This window comes from Podarcis tiliguerta (assembly GCF_965153285.1).
Source record: "Podarcis tiliguerta genome assembly, chromosome: 9".
In the NCBI taxonomy this organism is placed as follows: domain Eukaryota; kingdom Metazoa; phylum Chordata; class Lepidosauria; order Squamata; family Lacertidae; genus Podarcis; species Podarcis tiliguerta.
Window position 1 is genome coordinate 21,608,296 of NC_139542.1, and position 20,732 is coordinate 21,629,027.

A 20,732-nucleotide genomic window follows, 5' to 3' on the forward strand; every position below is an offset into this window, starting at 1 on the left:
GGGCTAAAACTATTTGAAACGCGGGCATAGCCAGGATTTTTGTTGGGGGGGGGTGCAGGCCTTTTGTTACGGGGGGGAAGCGAACCTCAATTTGGTATGTATTTTTATTGATTGGGGGGGGGCAGCTGCCCCTCCCTGCCCCCCTTTGGCTACGCCCATGTGTCGTGGGGAGGGTCGCCTGGTGTTGAAAAGCTACAGCTTGTATTCCCAGGTCACCGATTTGCAGTTTCGAAGTTCTGGACACCCGGTGGGAGAGTCTAATCATGCGTCCGCCCGCGCACCAGCAACGTCGGACAAGGGCGTCCCTAACCTCTTCAGATCCGGGCGGGGCTTTTTCCTTCAACGCCCCAACCCCTTGCATAACAAATATTGAATCCCCCTCCGCCTCCGGGATTCAGGGCTTGCATCGTATTGCAAGGCGGTGCCGGAGAGGGAGCCCCGTCTGCTCCGCCCTGGCTCCGCGCGCCTGCCCAGCGCACCGCCCCCTCGAGGGCAGCGAGGCCGCCGGAGAGACACGGCTCAAGCCAACCCCCTCCATCTCCCCCTCCTTCTCCCCGCTCCCTCTTTTTCCGGTCCGCGCTGGGTTGGTCGCCGGCACGGCCGCGTGCGCGCATGCTCCGTCGGCGAGAAGGGGGCCACTTGCGACGGCAGCAGCCGGAGGAGGAGGAGCAGCGGGAGGGCAAAGTCGAGGCGGGCATGCAAAGTTAACCGCGGGAGCGGCAGGTAGCCCAGCAGCGGCCCCAGCGCAGCCCGCCTCTCCTTCGCTCGCTCGCCCTCGACGGCGCACCGCGCCAGCCCTGCAGCGCCATGGTGTTGGACAGCTTGGCTCGCATCATTAAAGTGCAGCTGCCCGCCTACCTGAAGCGCCTCCCGCTGCCCGAGAGCGTCGGCGGCTTCCTCAGGCTGACAGGTTCGGGGGGCAGGGATCTTGGGTAGGATAGGGGGGCGGCGGTGGGGAGAGCCGGAGGGTCGGGATCTGCGCCTTCTGCCCGTCGAACTTCCGTGCGAGTCTTTGCTCATCTTCCTTGGAAGCGGGCGGTGGAGGCGTAGGAACGAAACACTCGAGTTGACTTCAACACTTTCCCCTGGAAGGTGGAAAGGGAAAGGCTAGGAACTGAGCCCCGGGACTTACTTCTGAGTAGACGCGTTCTGGATCGCGATGCAAAACTCGTTATTCCGTCCCCCCTACCCGCGCGCGCTTTGGTTTCAACTTTCTCCCAACTGCAGATCTCAATGCTTCAGAATAAGCCTTTCTTTTAAAGCGCAGTCCCTTGCAGGCTTACCTGGGAGTAAGCCCCACTGAGCATAATGGAGCTTACTTCCGCGTTAAGTTCGGTAGGACTACGTTGTTAACTGCACGTGCGCGTTTCCCCCCATTCATCCTTCCCCTCTGATCGTCCTGCCTCAAATGCGCCCTAGTCCCTTATAGGCTCTTCAGTTCCCTTTTTTCAAATCGTGCTTTCCAGGACCGGCCCTTTCGTGAGGCAAGTGCAAGGCTTGCCTACCCATGCCATGTTGAGATTCTTGCATTGCAGGGGGTTGGACTAGATGACCCTCGGGGTCCCTTCCAGCTCTACGATTCTGTAGTTCTGAGGCCAGGGACAGCAGATTCCAATGTTAATCTTCCTCCCCCGCTTGCTCCTGGTGTAGCTCTTCCTTCTCTTGCACCATTTTGGGGTTCACCTCAGGTGCCAAAATGCCTTGGGCTGGCCCTGAGCTAGAGTGATATTATTTGCCTCAGACAGCAAGTGCTTTTGAGGAAATTGGTGGTTGTGGTGGTGAGGGGTTGCAGGATAGAGGAGTTTGCTGGCTGCTCCAATGCAGAGAATGTTGAAGATTCTGCTTCCATTCTGGTGGGCTTTTGTGCATCAAATGGCACAGCCATCTTTCGTTCCCCTCAGGCAGCAAAATGTCTTGGGCTGGTCCTATAGTCCCTTTTGCTCTCCTTTAGGACTTCAGAGGCTTTTTGACTTAAGGGGTGGGTTCTTTCACTCTCTGCTGTTTGTATGCATGTTTGAATGATGGTCACGAGGAATAGAAAACTCCCCGAAGAGGAGACCCGTCTCTAATTCATGTTAATTTACCATATTTTTTGCACCATAACACTCACTTTTTTCCTCCTAAAAAGTAATGGGAAATGTCTGTGCATGTTATGGAGTGCCTACGGGTGGCATGCCTACAGATTTTCCTCCTCTAAAAACAACGTGCGTGTTATGGTCGGGTGCGTGTTATAGAGCGAAAAATACGGTACTTAATATAGTGATGCGGGGTATGCACACACACAGAGGGAGAGAGAGAGAGAGAGAGAGAGGTCTGTTTACATAAAAGTTCTGGCCAATGGAACTTGCTCTGAAGTAAGGCTGCAATCCTGTGCAAAGTTAGGCACACCAAGGCCAAATTATTTCGGTGGGCCTAGGCTCACTTAACTCCGTATAGAACTGTGCAGTACATACGCGTCACATTATATTCTGTATGAAAATGCCCTTACTGTGTACATACAATATTGTTTAATTCAAAACAGTAACCCCTTGAAACTCATTATCCTTTTGTGTTCCTAGTCATGGTGGTAAAAAAATAAGTGGTTGTTTTTTAAAAAACTTTTTCCAACATGTGTGTCTTAACGCAACAAATCTGAGTAGCTGAAAACATGAAAGCAGTTATGTATGCATGCAGGAATATTTCTAAATTAATATGCAATACAGTTGCTTCACATGATTATTTAGAGTGTTAGTACCCTGTTCTTCAGCCAAAACAAGACAATCCCTACCTGCAGACTTACAATCTGAAAACAACAACACACAAGGGAAGAGGAAAATAGAAAAACTCAGGCACCAATTTCTAAACAGTTGTCCTCTTAATGTCCAGGGGCAATAGGTGCCTGATAAAGCTGGGGCTCCAGCAAAGCTGATGAAATGAGCTCTGCTTCCTATCTCTCCTACTGAGGAAATCTAATGGCTGCGCCCCAGATGACATTTGAGGGCAGAGGAGGCCTGATGGAGCTGGCTTCTAACAGCAGAGCCAACACCTTAATGCCTGACAAGTTCATTGTGGCATAAGTTTTATTGGATGAAGTGGCCTATAATTTGCAAGGAGTATTAGTGTGGCAGCACCTGTGCTCTGGAACTCCCTGCTTAGTGCTATTAGAAGGCAGGCACCTTCACTGTACAGTTTTGAACACATACTGAAAACTTCTGTTTTGGCAAGCCTAATCCAGACACATGATTTAGTTACATTTGTTTCTAGCATTTTATTAAGTTTATATTTGGTGTGTTTTTAAAAGGATGTTTAAAAATTATATTTGTTTTTAACATGGTTTGTGTATTTTACTCATGTTTTATTATTGGACTTCTACACCACTTGGATAATTTTATTTTTGAACAAGCGGTTTATAAATTGTCTAGATAAATAACACAATAGTCCGTGAAAACTTATGCCACAATAAATCTGCTGGTGTGCTACAGGACTCTTTGTCGTTCTCACTACAAAAGCTTAACATGACTGCTCCTCTGGAAGAGGATAAAATGTAAGGGTCTGTAAGGGTCATCACTTAGTGGTAGAGATAACTTAGCAGTAGAGTGTAAGCTTCGTGTATGAGTTCTCTAGTGAAGGATTTCAGAAAGCAGACTTGGGAAAGACCTCATCAGCTTTGGAGCACTGCTACCAGCCAGATTGTGGAGCTGGAATATCCAGCTGCGGAACCAAGAGATCAATGGTCTGTTTAGAATAGTAGAATTTTGGAGTTGGAATGGGCCCATGGGCGTCATCTAGTCCCTCTCCCTGCAATGCAGTGTCTGACAGATGGCCATCCCAACTCTGTTTAAATACCCCCAATGAGAGAGAGAGTTCACCACCTTCCGAGGTAGTCTGTTCCACTGTTAAAGAGCTCTTGACGTCAGAAAGTTATTCCTCATGTTTAGTCGGAATTGCCTTTCTTTTAGCTTGAATCCACTGGTTCGGGTCCTACCCTCAGAAGCAGCAGAAACAAGTCTTGCGCGTGACAGCCTTTCCTTCAAATGTTTGGAGATGGCTATTATATCTCCTCCCCGTCTCCTCTTCTCCAGGCTAAACATGCCCAGCTTCCTCAACGGTTCCTCCTAAGTCTGGGTTTCCAGACCCTTAATCATCTTAGTCACCCTCCTCTGCACATGGTTCAGTATAGGGCAAGCTTTCAGTGTCATGTGACAGCGCTTTCTCTCTTGTCTCTCACCTTCAGAGGCACTTCAGAGTGCTTTGAGAAGAGGAGATGGAGTATGCTTCTGAACAGTATAGTATATACACAAAGTATCAAATGTGGTGAATATAATAATAATGCAACAAAACAGCACCACCACAAACTGGCTTATAAGTATAAAACCAAATTTACTAGAATAATAGCTAGAATAGAGATAGACTTGTAACCATTCAAACAACAAACATACTAAGGTGTCATGTGCAAGACAAAGCCTGGAGATACTGTAAACATGGAGGAGATAAATCTACAACTGTATCTTAACAAGTTACATGTGCAGTAAACGTTATACAGACTGGATAAATGAACCGTTCAACAAGTAGCGTAAGTCCAATCACAGAACGGCAACCCCGTGCCGCCACAATGGCAAGGGTAGCACACTGGAGAATATGAAAATGTTTTTCAAAGATTGAACTGGATGAGATGTTCTTCGATGGGTCTTGAGTTGGAAACACAAAGCCGTATGGATAGATCAATCACGGGAAGGCAAATCAAAGCCACCACCCTGGTGAGAATAACGCAAGTGGGCAAAAGGAGACCTGTTCTCCGGATATATTACAGGTTTCGCTACATGCTTTATTAGTCCGAAAAGCCAGTCATACAAAACGGTTTGCTCAGGATAAAGAAAGTATGCTATCCTTGTCGTTGTGGCGACACGGGGTTGCCGTTCTCTGATTGGACTTACACCACTTGTTGAATGGTTCATTTATCCAGTCTGTGGGTTAAACCACAGAGCCTAGGACTTGCCGATCAGAAGGTCGGAGGTTCGAATCCCCGCGATGAGGTGAGCTCTCGTTGCTCGGTCCCTGCTCCTGCCAACCTAGCAGTTCGAAAGCACGTCAAAGTGCAAGTAGATAAATAGGTACCACTCTAGCGGGAAGGTAAACGGCATTTCCATGTGCTGCTCTGGTTCGCCAGAAGCGGCTTAGTCATGCTGGCCACATGACTCGGAAGCTGTAGGCCGGCTCCCTCGGCCAATAAAGCGAGATGAGTGCCGCAACCCCAGAGTCGGTCATGACTGGACCTAATGTTCAGGGGTCCCTTTACCTTTACTATAACGTTTACTGCACATGTAACTTGTTAAGATACAGTTGTACATTTATCCACTCCATGTTTACAGTATCTCCAGGCTTTGTCTTGCACATGGCACCTTAGTATGTCTGTTGTTTGAATGGTGTACAAGTCTATCTCTATTCTAGCTATTATTCTAGTAAATTTGGTTTTATACTTATAAGCCAGTTTGTGGTGGTGTTGTTTTGTTGTATGCCTCTGAACGCCAGTTTCTGGGAATCAGAAGTGGGGAGAGTGCTGTTGCGCTCAGGTCCTTCCTGCAACCTTCCCACAGACATCTGTTTGGCCACTGTGAGAACAGGATACTGGACTAGATGGGCCATTGGCCTGATCCAGCAGGTGCTTAGAGCTTGCAACAATTTCAGACAATCACCCCAGTGAAAGTTGTTACTGTATTTCTCCTTTTGGAGAGGAGAGCAAATGTCTTATCCTCTCTCTGTTGCTACATCTGCTCCTTGTCACCAGAGAAGCTAATCCCTACACCTGGCTCCCCAAGCCTATTTTACAGATGCAACCACAGAAATGTGAATTTGGCCACCTAAAATTGCGTGATATATATTTTTTAATCCTCTTATTTTGCTCACTAAAACCTCCCCACAAAGTTGGAGCCTTTGTAAGTCAGAGGATTTTTTTTCTAAGTCGACGTACAGCAGTTTCCCTGTTATCTTCGATGTTTTTACATCTCCCCTCCGGCTATGAACAATTTGCAGGTTGAACTAGCTAATAAATCTAAAGGTTCTGGAAAATAAATAGGCTTCAGGTTGCATGAATAGAGCAGCTGTGAAGGCTGTACATGGCTAATGGGGTTAAAACCAGTTCATCGGGCTGGGCACAACTCGAAGGCTGCAGGGTGGGCGGAAGGCCTTGAGTAAACAGGGAATGTTGTTTTGCATGCCCATCCTGACTTGAGCTACAGAGTCAGTCCTGTAATATAATTCGTCAGTTTGGAACGCTTGAGGGACTTTTACATTGCCTCTTCTTCGTAAAACACCATGTACTTGTTGTGTGTGGACATTTTGACTGCCCTTTTTTTTTTACTTTTGTCATTTTAGAACCATTATTATATCTTCCGTTTTCAATATTTTGTTGTAAGCTGTCCAGTATCGTATGAATGAATTTGCAAATTCAGTGGAGCATCGTCAGAGCCATCATTTTTTTCTGTATTGCCCCATTTGTTCCCCTCTATCTACTACAACTGCTACTAATTGCAGTCATACCTTGGGTTACAGCCACTCCAGGTTGTGTTTTTTTGGGTTATGCACCCGCCGAAACCCGGAAGTACCGGAACGGGTTACTTCTGGGTTTCGGCGATCGCGCACATGCAGAATCGCAACCCACGTGTGTGCAGACGCGCTGCTGCAGGTTGAGAATACGCATCCTGCACGGATCACGTTCGCAACTCGTGCATCCACTGTATTGTTATTGCTACTACTACGTTTCTACCCCAACTTTCATGGTGTCATATACATGGTTTTCCTCCTCCTCTCCATTTTATCCTCATTACAGCCCTGTGAGGTAGGTTAGCTTGAGAGGTTGTGACTGGTCAAAAGTCACCCAGTAAGCTTCATGACCAAATGAGGATGTGAACCCTGGTCTCCCAGGTCCTAGTCCAGCACACTAGCCACTACACTGGTACCTCGAGTTACAAACACCTCAGGTTACAAACTCCGCTAACCTGGAAGAGTTACCTCGAGTTGAGAACTTTGCCCCAGGATGAGAACGGAAATTGTGTGCCAGGAGCACAGCGGCAGCAAGATGCCCCCTTAGCGAATGCACGCTCTAGTTAACAACAGTTTCAGGTTAAGAACGGACCTCTGGAACAAATTACGTTCGTAACTAGAGGTACCACTGTACACCAGTATGGCTGTTTCTGAGCACCATTCAGTTCTTGGCTGGCCTCCCTGGATATCTGCCGAAGCTCAGCTACAAGCAACGAGGCCTGTCACTGACTGGGATGCCTGGTCTGCTGAAGAGCCAACCCAGCTAGAGTGCTTGCAGCTAGGGTGCCAGCATAGTGAGGTGACCCTGTTGGCTATGGGAACACGGACGGTAGCAATGATAAACTGCAGGTAAGTGCTCTTAGATAACAACAACAAGGCAGCCACAGAGAGCTAATTTAAGACATGTCTGCCTCCATCCCATGCAGTGTGTGTGTGTGTGTGTGAGAGTAAGGAACAGGAAACAAGCCCCGCTTCCTCTTTGTAGAAGAGCAGATGTGACATCACTGAGCCCACTCTACTAATTTAGAACTCAGTGGTCCTTAACCCCTTCAAATACTAACTAGCATTGTTAGGTTTTACTGCAAATCTCCCACAGAGAAGACCCTCTTCCTTGTAGACTCTCCCTTCACTTCAGTTTGCAGGAACGCATGGGACAGAATCTCATAAGTTTTGGGCAGGTCAGCTCTTTCAGGCAAAACTTGTAAGGCAGGGGTGGCCAACTCCCAAGAGATTGCGATCTACTCACAGAGTTAAAAATGCAGTGATCTACCTCCTTTTGGGGGGTTCAGGTCAAAGCTGTTGAGCTTCTTTTTTGGAGGAGGAAAGCCACATTTTGGGGGTTGAGCTTTTTTAGGGGAACCAAAGTTGTTGAGCTTCTTCGGGGGGAGCCAGGGATCTACCACAGACAGCCAGTGATCTACCGGTAGATCACAATCTACCTGTTCGATATGCCTGCTTTAAGGGATTTAAAGGTCAAGATGACCACTTTAAATTGGGCCCACATGCAGACTGGCAGCCATTGCAGCTAATGGCGTAATACGATCAAAATGCCTAGTCTCAGTTAACTATATTGAGGTGTCTCTAATCACACTTCTCAGAACTCATTATTGCCAGTGCCCCTGTGGTCAGCGTAACTATGTGCTTTGGCTCCAAATTATTCCAGTTTCACTCTCTTTTCCAAGAGCAATAGCTCGATAGCTGTCCCTCAATCCTCGTCTCAGTAGAGCAAGACAGTGAATAGTAACTCCATGCTTTGTCCAGAGATGTCCCTGCCTTAAGCATAACATGGTGATGTGGAGACTGACTGGAGCAGAAGTACAGTAGTTTGAAAATACAGGACTGCCCTACCATGACCATAGCTTGATTTAAAGATGATGTGAGCTGCAGGAAAAGCAATTTCCAAGGCGGTACCCACATGAGTCCCTTGCAGCAGAATCCATCAAAGAATCTTGTGGCACCTTTAAAGAACAACACGTTTATCATGGCATAAGCTTTTGTGGGCAGCGATCCAACTAGATGCACTTACAGGTAAATGTAAGAGTTCTGTGTGGCTTACATCTCCTTTTAAATATGCCTATTATATGTGCTGGTCATATTCAAGCGGCATTTCGTTTCTGCATTTCATTAGATACGCCATTGGCATACTAACGTTGCACGAGTGTAGCCCTCCATATAGGAAAAGCATGTTTAAACAGGACAGCAGGCACACGGTGCCCTTTCACAGGTGAGTGCTTTCCCCGTGGCTCACATCACGTCTCATGAGGCTTACACAGCAACGTATCAGAGAAATTATGCGGCACAAACTTGGGTTCTCTTTGCATGAGAAACTCAGTTTTAATCATGATCTGGTTCCATAGTACATTTTTTTCTTTTTTAACCCTTGGAAATTGGTGCTCGGTTTCAACAGAAGGAACTTTCGGACATCCCCAAGAGATAACAATTTCCCCTAAATATTTCACAAAATTGGTGAAGCAGCACTAAGTGAAGAATTTGCCAGTAATTCAGCATTGCATTGCATTCCAGTTGAGATGTCTTCCTTCTTTCAGTTCCTGTTGTTATCCCCAGTAATTCTGCTGTAACATACACTTCAGCCTCATGATGACTGTGCTTTTTAAGGCCGGTATAATTGATTAAACTGGTGGCATTACAGCTAGAGAGTTTATCTGTTCTCTGCAGTGTGTCTGCGACTGGAGTCAGGAAAACTTAGATCTGACTCCCTGTGAAGATGTTGTGCAAAGTTCTGACACTTTGCAGTCAGAGCATTAAAACCACAGTCCTTCCACTTGTCTGTATTTGCCTTAAGGTGCTAATTGACTTGCTAGGCCAGGCATAAGGTTCATGGTCCAACTTTTCATACCAAGTGGGCTGCAAGAGTACTTTGACATGGAACCTGTGAGCTGCACACTGCCTTGTCTTGGGGGAGAGAGCCAGGCCAGAGCAAGATAAGCAAGTTGCTGGGGTTTGGGAAGGAGGTGGGAGGCTCTGGTCAGGGTCCTAGAGACCTATTTTCTTCCCATAGCTGGAAAAGCGCTAACTAGGCTTTGGGAAAGAGGATAGAGGACTCTAGGGCCCTGTCAGAGCCCTCACGCTTCCTTCCCAAAGCCCAGCACCTCGCTAACTAGGCTTTGGGAAGACAGGGTAAGGGCTGAAGGGGCCAGAGTGTCAAATGTTGCCAAGGGTCACCAAAAAAGGCCTTGAGGGCCACATGCAGCCCTCAGGATGGATGTTGAACCACCCTGGCTGAGGCTATAATCCTATATTGCACTTACTATAGCCTATATGGGACTTATCTTTGACCAAATAGAGAGATGTAGGATTGCACTGCTAATTCAATATTCCATCTCTGATTCCAATGCTAGCCAGCTAAGCAAAACCTGGTAACGAAATTATGTAACGGGGGTCCACTGGTGATCCCCAAAAACATAGTCAGGAACTTGGTAGGGTGCCATCATTGCAGTTTCCATAGGCCTATTAAAAGCGTGTGGTATATATATGTAAGATCCTCTTAATTTTTTTCTTGGCATGCACACGAAAGCTCATACTAATAACTAACTTAGTTGGTCTCTAAGGTACTACTGGAAGGAATTTTTATTTTATTTTATTTTATTCGACTATGGCAGATCAACACGGCTACCTACCTGTAGCTGAAAGATAATGTTTCATCATTCCCTGCCATCCTATTTTGGGAGGTTGCAAAGTGCACATCACTTCGTAGCAACGTCACCAGGCCCATCGGACTGTTGCAATGAAGTGCTTTGTAAGACAGTATAGTCATACCTCAGGATGAATACGCTTTGGGTTAGGCAAATTCGTGTTGCACTCTGCGGTGACCCAGAAGTAACGGAGTGTGTTACTTCTGGGTTTCGCCCTGTGTGCATGCGCAAACCGTCAAAATGACGTCACGCGCGTGTGCAGAAGTGCCAAAATGCGGCATGCGCAGACGCACCGTCGCATCTTGCGTTCCATTCGGGATGCGAACAGGGCCCAGGAACATTTGCATCCCAAGGTACCACTGTACTCGGCACCAGCCTCAGAGTTCAGGCAGTAGCTTTTGAATCTGCATAAAACCTGGACGTGCATATTGGATTGCTTTCTAAGCCTGTCATAGGCACATAATGCTCATTTGCTTCTGTGAACCTAGCCAGAAAGTACTAGTCTGCAACTATACAGTTGCTAGATAATGGTGCCCTTTGTTTGCTGTATTCTCCCCATTTTATTAATGTGCTCTTAACTTGGAAGTTTCCACGTTAACCATTGTTCGACAGTCTTCCCACTTAAATGCCTTGTGGCTCAGTTCTGATCTTTCCTTGGAGTCCGTCTTTGTCTGATTGCCTCCGTTATCATGCTGTGCAGGTGTTGTCGACATGAAATTATGATCACTTAACTAGTTTCCAATTGTCCTGTTTTGTTTTTGGGGGGGCGCGGGGGGGGGGTGTTATATGATGCTGTGCAAGGATGGGAATGGAATGCTCTCATCTGCCCAGTTACCGTATTTTTTGCTCTATAAGACTCACTTTTTCCCTCCTAAAAAGTAAGGGGAAATGTGTGTGTGTCTTATGGAGCGAATGCAGGCTGCGCAGCTATCCCAGAAGCCAGAACAGCAAGAGGGATTGCTGCTTTCACTGCGCAGCGATCCCTCTTGCTGTTCTGGCTTCTGAGATTCAGAATATTTTTTTTCTTGTTTTCCTCCTCCAAAAACTAGGTGCGTCTTGTGGTCTGGTGCGTCTTATAGAGCGAAAAATACGGTAATGGCTGTGCTCTAGATGCCAATTTTTTATTTCACTTTTTTCTTCAAAAAAGCAGTTTTCAGAGATACCTATTTCTTTACCTTTTTCGCTCAGCTTTGTTCATGTTCCAAGAGCCTGCTTATTACCACAAAGCAATCAGGGTGGTTAATGTTTGCAGTGGCCCAAGGTAAAAATCTGAATCCCTTGTTAACCCAGAGCCTGAGCTAACAATGCAGCCTGGCTAGGATCAAAGGGGGTCTCCCCAGTCCAGCTGCCTGCTTTATCTAGCCTCTCTTAGGCTATTTAACCAAGGAGGAGAAAATTACATAGGACATGATATGTTCAGGGCAACTAAGTTATTCCCTGTTCTGCAGTTTTTAGGGTCGAACAGGGCATGTGATTTGATGCAGGTATTGCCCTGCTCAGTGCCTGGCTGGGAGATGCCATAGGAACTCCCAAGCTAGCAGGCCCAGTGGTCAGGAATGATGGAAACTGTAGTCCAAAAACAGCTAGAGACTGTTCAGAAACCCTGGTCTAGGGACTCCAGTGACAGGTTTGAATCCAGAACATCCCAAGACTACAAACCTGTTCCAGGAAGCGCAGCTCGGCCCAGAACACAGCACTCATCTCATTCTTAGAATGTACAGGTGTATCTTGGAACATTTTGGCTCCCGAATGCTGTAAACCCAGAAGTGAGTGTCCCAGTTTGTGGACGTTCTTTTGGAACCCAAATGTCTGATGGGGTTCTACAGCTTCTGATTGGCTGCAGGAGCTTCCTGCAGCCAATCAGAAGCTGCAATTTGGTTTTCGAACGTTCTGGAATGTTTCGGATTCTGTTCGACTTCCAAGGTACGGATGTATTACAAGTGGGGTCCACAATGGACTCCCAAAATGTCTGGCATAGTGTTGCTGACCATAAACTGCTACATCTTCCTGTGAGGAAACTCAGGGTTTTTGTTTTCTCCTTGCTACAGGAGTATTGGAAGGGAAACATTTAAGGCAGAGAAGAGAAAGCTGTGTCTCCTCCCCATCTACCCTCATGTTGCTGGAGTAGAATTGCAATCTTCTTTGGCCCTTGGAAATACTGGCTGGATCTCCATGACATCTGGAGGCCATCAGATTCCCCCACACTCATCATTTTATTTGGGGAGGGGGACTTAGCTGGACTTGCCCTAGTATTCTTTTAAAATTTATTTTTGTTATATTACAAGGCAGAATGCATTGAGGCAAGTCTTTCAATACAGAGGCCAATAAAAGAGTAGCAAGCAAATAAATCTGTCATTAGGCAAAACTTTCGTGATGATTTATGCTCTCGCGCCACATTTCAAGAGCAAGTTGTATGTTATAAAGTGAAGTTGAAAAAAGTTTGTCTCCATGTGTGACTCTGCTGTTCAGCTATCCAGGATTTTTATTTTTATTTTTTTAAATACAACACCAAACCCTACCATTTCCTTTCTGCTATAACACATTACCCTTTCTGTTTTTGTCTTTCACTATAAAACAAAGCAAGATCCTTTTATTTTTTTCCTCCCCCATTTTGGTCTAAAGGCAGTTTAAAGGGGGATTTTGTTGAAAGGCAAAGTAAGATGAAATGGGTCAATATGTATCTTTGTACCAGGCAAATACATACTAAGTTTGAGCTTTGTAGTCATCTTATGCACCCTACAGTGCAGTCGTATGCATGCTTACTCTGAAGTAAGCCTCATTTAGTTCAATTGCACCTTTTCAGGTATGTGTGTCCAGGATTGCTGCCTGAGCGAATTTGCTCATGTAAAAATTGTCACCTGTGTTTTCTTTTATATGGGTATATCGGTGCAAATGCTATCTTTCAAAAAAGGTGTATAAACAGGAAACATGGGTGTGAAAGATAAAGTTTCATAGTATAAATAGCCATGCAGAATTAACTTTAGCTGCTTACTATTCTGCATTCTCAACGCTCAATACATCAGAAGTGCTTCTAATATCTGTGCACATATGAGATGCTGTGGGTCAGCGAATGTGTGTGCTTTTGCAAGTCCTTCCCATGGCTGAAATAAAAATTAGGAAAGCATGAAGCAGAGCTAGCCCAAGACATTTTGCTGCCTGGAGCAAATGACAAATCTCTCTCGCCGTCTACAAATTTCCAGTTACCATTTTACAGTCATACCTCAGGTTGAAGTTGCTTCAGGTTGAGCGCTTTTGGGTTGTGCTCCGCGGTGACACAGAAGTAATGGAACGCGTTATTTTCGGGTTTTGCCGCTCGTGCATGCGCAGATGCTCAAAATGACATCACGCGCATGTGCGGAAGCGGCGAATCGCGACCCGTGCACACGCAGACGCAGGTTGTGTTTGCTTCAGGATGCGAACGGGGCTCCAGAACGGATCCCGTTCGCATCCAAGGGTACCACTGTACTTCACCGCTGGTGACAGGACAACGTTCTCCGCCATACTAGAGTTGCTCAGGGACTGCAGGGCAAGCTGTGTAGCACACACTACTCTGTTTTCTTGCACTTCACCCCTGCTGCCCTCTCCCTGTAATCTGCCACCTGAGGCAAATGCTAGGGCCGGCTGCCGCATGCAAAGTTCAGTATGAAAAGCCTGGTGGTTTTCTGGTCTGTGTAGCATCTTCATAAGCTCTTGGGAAGCATGCTTGGTGCAGGTAGCCTGTTCAAAGAACGTAACATTCAGAGGCCCTGGTGCACTTGACAGTTGTTTTCTATGGCTTCTCTCCAGTTTGTCAGAAGCATTGCTTAGTCAGGAAAGCAGCTGTTTGGAACCCCTTGAGCTGGCAGGGGAGTCTTCCTTTCTCTCCTAGGCAGGTGAACAATCAGATCAACGTAGGGTTTGCAAATTGGGCTGTTTTGCTCCCTGGGAGCAGCTGGATAATCTCTCTCTCTGTCTGTGTGTGTTAAAAAGGCAAGGGGCCAGATCCAGTTCACCAGTTTGGTTGAATTAATTGAACTAAATCGTTTTGATTGGGTTTTGCCATTAATTATTAGCGTTCTGACTTTTTTATATTCCATGGTGGGCCATGCAATCCACTATTCTGAACAATGCTTTTTATCGGGGAGGGGGAAGTGGGCATGGTTTTACGGAACCGGGGGTGGGGTGGGGGCTGTGGCCTTAAAAAGCTTGGGATCTACCGACATAGGGACAACTGAGATTAAATGCTGTATAAATGGCCTAAAGAAATTGGGTATTGGGTAGGCGGAGGCCTACCTGGGTCAAAGCGGGCTTGCCCCCACTCATAGGCAGTGCTTCGTGGCTCAGTGTAACTCTGATTTGCCTGTATTTGAATACGCTTCTATGGGAACCGCAGGTTGTCTCTGTCCTTGTTCAGGTCAGCTTGACTTGCCATTTGGACTGCCTGTTGTTACCTTGCATAGTGCTAAGAGCTTTGCATTTGTGTCTTGCCTTTCTTATTAAAGATTTAGTTAGGTAAGGAATCCCGTTCCACCCACCCAGGAAGTGAATATTTCATACCTTCAAGTAGGCTCCCATCTGCACTATGTATTTAAAGCAGCACAGAGTGCCCTGTGAAAATGGATTTATTGTTAAACCACTCTGGAAAATTGTGGCACTAGCAGGGGACTGGCATCTCCTATGAGCTCCCAGCATCCTTAGCAAACTGCATTTCCCACAATTCTTCTGGGGGAAGCCATGACTATAATAGTTTATTATTTATACCCCGCCCATCTGGCTGAGTTTCCCCAGCCACTCTGGGCGGCTCCCAATCGAGTGTTAAAAACAACACAGCATTAAATATTAAAAACTTCCCTAAACAGGGCTGCCTTCAGATGTCTTTTAAAGATAAGATAGCTGCTTATTTCTTTCATATCTGAAGGGAGGGCATTCCACAGGGCGGGTGCCACTACTGAGAAGGCCCTCTGTCTGTTTTAAAGGAGCATGATAGCGCTTTAAATGTATAACGCAAGAAAATTTGCAGAGCTGAAAATCCTTGGGGAGCTCGATTCGGCAGGATAACACAACCTTTTGCAAATATATCCACCCTAAGGGACATAATTTGGTGGGCCATAGCTGAGTGACGGAGCACATGTTTGGATTGGAGAATGCCCCAGGTTAAATTCCCAGCACCTCCAGGTATGCCTGGGATAATTTCCTGTATTGAAACACTGGAGAATTTGGAGTCAGTGTCAACAGTACTGAGTTCGGTTGACCAAAGGTCTGACTTTGTGTAAGGCAGCTTCTTATAAAGAAGTACAATAGTAATATTATTGCTGTCTAGGTAAAAATACGCATAAGCCCCAATACTTTATCAGCATCTTTTGCCTAAATCCTGCTGAGCCTCTTCCATTTATTTCAGTGAAGCTGGGGAATTGTGTCCTATGTTTTTAATTGTACACTGACTCATTTATATCTGCCTCGATTTAATCCCCTTTTTTGTGCATGGGGACAAGAGTGTGCTCCTGTGAGCCTAATTTTTTTTAAAGTGCCTTTGAATTATTTCACTAATTCTGCTGTATAGTAGTCAGAAGTAAATGGGCAAGGAAAGCTGGCCATGAGATGGATAATTAATCCAAAGCAAACTTTAACTACCTCATAATTTCATCTGCTCTTCCCTGTGTTGATGTTATGGATATTCCTCATTGTGAGGACAGGCAATATTGTCTAATATGATTTGGTGGGATTGCAGTTATTATTATTATTATTATTATTACCCTGCCCATCTGGCTGGATTTCCCCAGCCACTCTGGGTGGCTCCCAATAGAATATCAAAAACACGATCAAGCATTAAAAACTTCCCTAAACAGGGCTGCTTTCAGATGTTTTCTAAAAGTCCTGTAGTTGTTTATTTCCTTGACATCTGATGGGAGGGCGTTCCACAGGGCGGGCACCACTACTGAAAAGGCCTTCTGCCTGGTTCCCTGTAACCTCACCTCTTGCAGTGAGGGAACCGTCAGAAGGCCCTCAAAGCTGGGCCTCAGTGTCCGAGCTGAACGAGGGGGGTAGAGACACTCCTTCAGGTATACTGGGCTGAGGCCGTTTAGGGCTTTAAAGGTCAGCACCAACACTTTGAATTGTACTCAGAAACATAAAGACAGAAAGTATAACATATCAACCATCAGTTTTGGGAAGTCAGGCAAGGACAGTCACATACTGTCACTGCTGGCGGCGTAGAATGTTGCCAGCATTGAAATGAAGGGAGTGAGAACACGTTGACTAATGTCACACAGAGGTGCCTCAGAATAATTATCTACCCTCACCATGGCCTTATGACATGCCAGTGTCCTAGCACATGGCATGGAGAGTTGCTATTATCGCTTTCCATAGGCATGTGGCTGACCACTGTGAGAACAGGATGCTAGATTAGATGGGTTATTTATCTGATGCAGCAGGATCTTCTTACATTCTTAAGAGTTTTCATGCTACTGCTGTTGCCCTTGCAACCAGAATGCAGCAATGTCTTACACTACGTGTTGTGGCTGCCATGGGGTCAAGTCAAAATGCAGAGGCCGCTTCCAGCAGTTTCTGCATGATATTTGTAAGTTTTTGAATGTAAGCACTCTATAATAAAGCACTGCGTTGGTAGCAGTTGATGCTGGAACTTGTTCATGGTGGTGAGCAGCCTTCTATAACATTCATGTGTGTGGTATGTGCTTAGTTTCAGAATGGCTGCGGTTATTGCCTTTCCTGGGTGTCCTTGCTCTGCTTGGATACCTTGCTATTCGTCCATTCCTCCCCAAGAAGAAGCAGCAGAAGGATAGCTTGATCAATCTCAAGATCCAGAAGGAGAACCCCAAAGTAGTGAACGAAATCAACATTGAGGACCTTTGTCTCACAAAGGCAGTGTATTGCAGGTGCTGGCGCTCAAAAACGGTGAGTCATTTTAATGCTTTGAGATGTGGCTTCAAGGTTACTGTGATTTCCAGTATACCTGAAGGAGCTAGTAGATACTATATGAAAAGATCCTTTAAGGAAGACTGTATACTGGTGGAGTCACAAAATTCAGACAACTGAATAGCAACAGACTCTAGGGAGACTTGACACTGGCAGCTTTTAAGCTTCAACAAACCCACCTCAGTCTCTGTAAAGTGCCAAAGGATCCAGGAGTTCCAAGTTTGTATGAGCTTGAGTTACAAGTGGCTGGAGTAGGCTGCGTTTTGCCCTCCCATCAGCATCAGGCAGTGTGGCCAGAGATGATGGGAGGTGTAGCCTGCAGCAACTGGCTGGCTATACCAATATTAGATGGTTCATAACCAGTGTCATAGGGACACGGGTGGTGCTGTGGGTTAAACCACAGAGCCTAGGACTTGCCGATCAGAAGGCCAGCGGTTCGAATCCCTGTGACGGGGTGAGCTCCCGTTGCTCGGTCCCTGCCCCTGCCAGCCTAGCAGTTTGAAAGCATGAACTGCAAGTAGATTAATAGGTATCACTCCGGTGGGAAGGTAAATGGCGTTTCCGTGAGCTGCTCTGGTTTGCCAGAAGTGGCTTAGTCATGCTGGCCACATGACCCAGAAGCTGTATGCCGGCTCCCTTGGCCAATAAAGCAAGATGAGCGCCGCAACCCCAGAGTCGGCCACGACTGGACCTAATGGTCAGGGGTCCCTTTACCTTTACCCAGTGTCATGGATGGAGCAAGTACAGAGACCATTTTAAGGCATGCATTGTTTCATTTTGGGGTATTGGGCCTAGACTACTGTCCCTCAGCCTGGATCTTTTTCTGTCCCTGTACTTACGTAAGCTTGTGGGTTGCCATCCCATTCTATCTATGCTGAATGTACTCTGTTCTAGTTTCTCTGAATCATAATTACCACCCTACAATCAGTGCAGATATTCAGCTGCTTCTCTCTTGCCTTCTTTTCAGTTCCCTGTCTGTGATGGCTCCCACAAGAAGCACAACGAGTCGACAGGAGATAATGTGGGCCCATTAATACTCAAGAAGAAAGAAGTCTAGCAAGCCGCCATGACTGACGGGAAGTCCACTTGATACCCACGTGGTAGTGCTTTCAGTCTAATAGTTACTGTAGACTTGAGCTTTGATATCTCTTTAGGTTACCTTAGTTTTATAGACTGTGATAGACATGTGATGATATTTTTGTATGGTCTCAAAAGCCATGTCCAACTTAACAAAGAATGGTCCCTTTGTACATGCGTTTTTACTCCCGTAACAAAATGATCGCTCCCAGAGTTTCAATTTAACCAGTAATAAAATGTTAAGGTGATTCGTAAAGAGCCATATATGTACCCTTTCTCTGCTTAAAATAAGCACATCTACACTACAGATTTAAATGTGTCTGAAACTAGCCTAACTGTTGTGACTTCCACAATAGAATTCTGGGAACGGAAGTTTTATCTTGATCCTGTTGACATTTTGTATTTGTTTCAGCGTCGGTTTTTTTACCACTGTGGCCCTCCGCAAGTGAAGACAGCCTTGCCTATGCATACCTGGTTTGAGGAGTATGGCAATGGTTAATAAGCCCAGTTGAAAATAATTACAGTGGTGCCCCGCAAGACGAATGCCTCGGAAGACGAAAAACTCGCTAGACGAAAGGGTTTTTCGTTTTCTGAGTGCTTCGCAAGACGGATTTTCCTAAGGGCTTGCTTCGCTAGACGAAACGGCCCTGCCTCTCGTGTCATGGCGACAGTCACTGTACGCACGCACGCTCGCTTCCCCGCTCCTCCGGCTCCCTCCCACCTTCCCGCTGACAGCTCTTCTGGCTCCCTCCCACCTTCCGGCTGACGGTTAGTGCCTTGCGCCGCTGCCCACCCCCCTCGCGCACTCCCCTCAGAGAGCCGTTGCTGCCAGCAGCCAGCGTTGCAGCCGGAGTCGTGCTCCTAAGCCCCGCCGCCCTCCAGCAGCTGTGTCGCACGGTGGCCACATGGCGCGGGTGAGTCTGAGGTACTGGCTGCGGCAGCTGTCCTGCTTCTCCCCGCCCCTCCCGCCGTGGTTAGTGTTTAAATGCAGTGGTGCTTCGCAAGACGAAAAAACTCGCACAATGAAAAAACTCACGGAACGAATTAATTTCATCTTGCGAGGCACCACTGTAAATCTAAGAACAATGTAATTGCTGTCACAGTCCATTTTACGGCTGATATTGGATGAAAGGTGGCATTTTTTCCTATATAAGGAACGACGACTAAGGCTTCTGCTCACAACAAACAAACAAAACCCAATTTGTCTGAAACAAGAGGAGTGCCTTATACTCTTATTTAAGTTTGAATAGTCCCATCTATGCCACACTCAAGAATCATTTTCCCAAAGAGACTCGTTGTTCTGATCTCCCTGTACATCTCAACACACACTTCATTCCTAATTCCATGCACAACCATATAATATAGACAGTCATGATATGAATTCCAAACAATATTAGGTTTTATGCTCTGTTTATGCTGTGGAAAACATCTACTGCCCCAATGCCAAAGCAGTATTAGCAATTAGTAGTGGCTTTCTCGACCTAGTTAGATACAAACTATTTATGACAATAAGGCTGTGATAGGATCATCCTTGGCTAACATATGAGAAAATAAATGGCAAAGTAAATTCACCTCTGCCACCAACTTGCTGCCAGGTATTCCCACTGTGGACAGAAAGTAGATTTCTATTGAACCCCTCTGTTCTGCTTGTTACTTACCTAGTACATAGGTTGGTTTGTGAAACTGACTGTGCCTTTTATATCTGGTGCCCTAGTCCTCCCATTAGTGCCAAAAGCCCTCCCATATTTTCTTCTGCATTACTCTGAATTATTCCAAGACAACCGCTTTTGGAAATGTACCATGGTTTGTCAGCTTCCTTTCAGAAGAAAACAAACAAATTGCTAGTTGTTGTTTTTAAAAACAACAACACAGTGGTATATTCTTCATTGTGACCAACCTGGTTTTAGGTAAGTAATTTATGGATTTTTCCATATTACTTTCAGTCATGGAGGCCAAAGTTCTTTCTAGTGATGTACATGCATGCATACACGAGGAAGGTGCGCACACAGACCCACACTTTCTCCACGGCGGGGAGAAACTTTGGCCAGATGATTATGCAAACGAGTCCTTAATTACAGCTAATGTTTGTTGGATTGGGGGAAAGGGGGGAGTCCCTGCCCACCACACTTCCCACTACAGATAACACAGGTCAGGCTCACATTATGCAGACGAGGAAATAGCTATTGCATTTCTCAACTTCTGGTTTCAGTTTGTTTTCTTCCCCTTTTCAGCAGAAAACAACTCTGCCAGAGCCAGGCAGCGCATGGGTGTGGGAAGAGGCTCAGGGACCAGCTTGCAGCACCTTCAGATCTAGCACTAGGGGATTACTTGTCCTCTTATGCTTGGACTGGACCCCTGTGCCTGATCTGGAAGTAGGATGCCAATTCGTGCCTGCATCCCAATATACATATCTGACTGGTGGAGCTCCATAGAACTAAATTTGCTACAGAGCAGTCTTCTTCCTAAGATTGAACTCAGGTTGGGGCGCAGCCTCTGAATGTCTGGGGAGAGAAGCTAGCTGTGCCCTGTGCCAATTAGCTGGGTTTCTATTATTATTTTATTATTACATGT

General features: G+C 46.2%; 1 protein-coding gene and 1 long non-coding RNA gene across 3 annotated transcripts in view; both read left to right on the plus strand.

Moving 5' to 3' along the window:
* Positions 1-20,732, plus strand: part of LOC310685201 — a 606,217-nt gene that overhangs the window by 30,942 nt on the left and 554,543 nt on the right. The window lies entirely within an intron of this gene.
* Positions 249-18,417, plus strand: CISD2 (CDGSH iron sulfur domain 2). 2 transcript variants are annotated; one of them, XM_083456846.1, is made up of 3 exons: positions 249-723; positions 16,849-17,063; positions 18,052-18,417. In XM_083456846.1, exons 1-3 carry the CDS (start codon positions 264-266, stop codon positions 18,139-18,141), a joined length of 765 nt encoding a protein of 254 aa, XP_083312972.1. In that variant the 5' UTR covers positions 249-263; the 3' UTR covers positions 18,142-18,417. The 2 variants fall into 2 exon arrangements, with proteins under 2 accessions (XP_083312972.1, XP_083312973.1); XM_083456847.1 differs by having other exon boundaries at positions 390-910.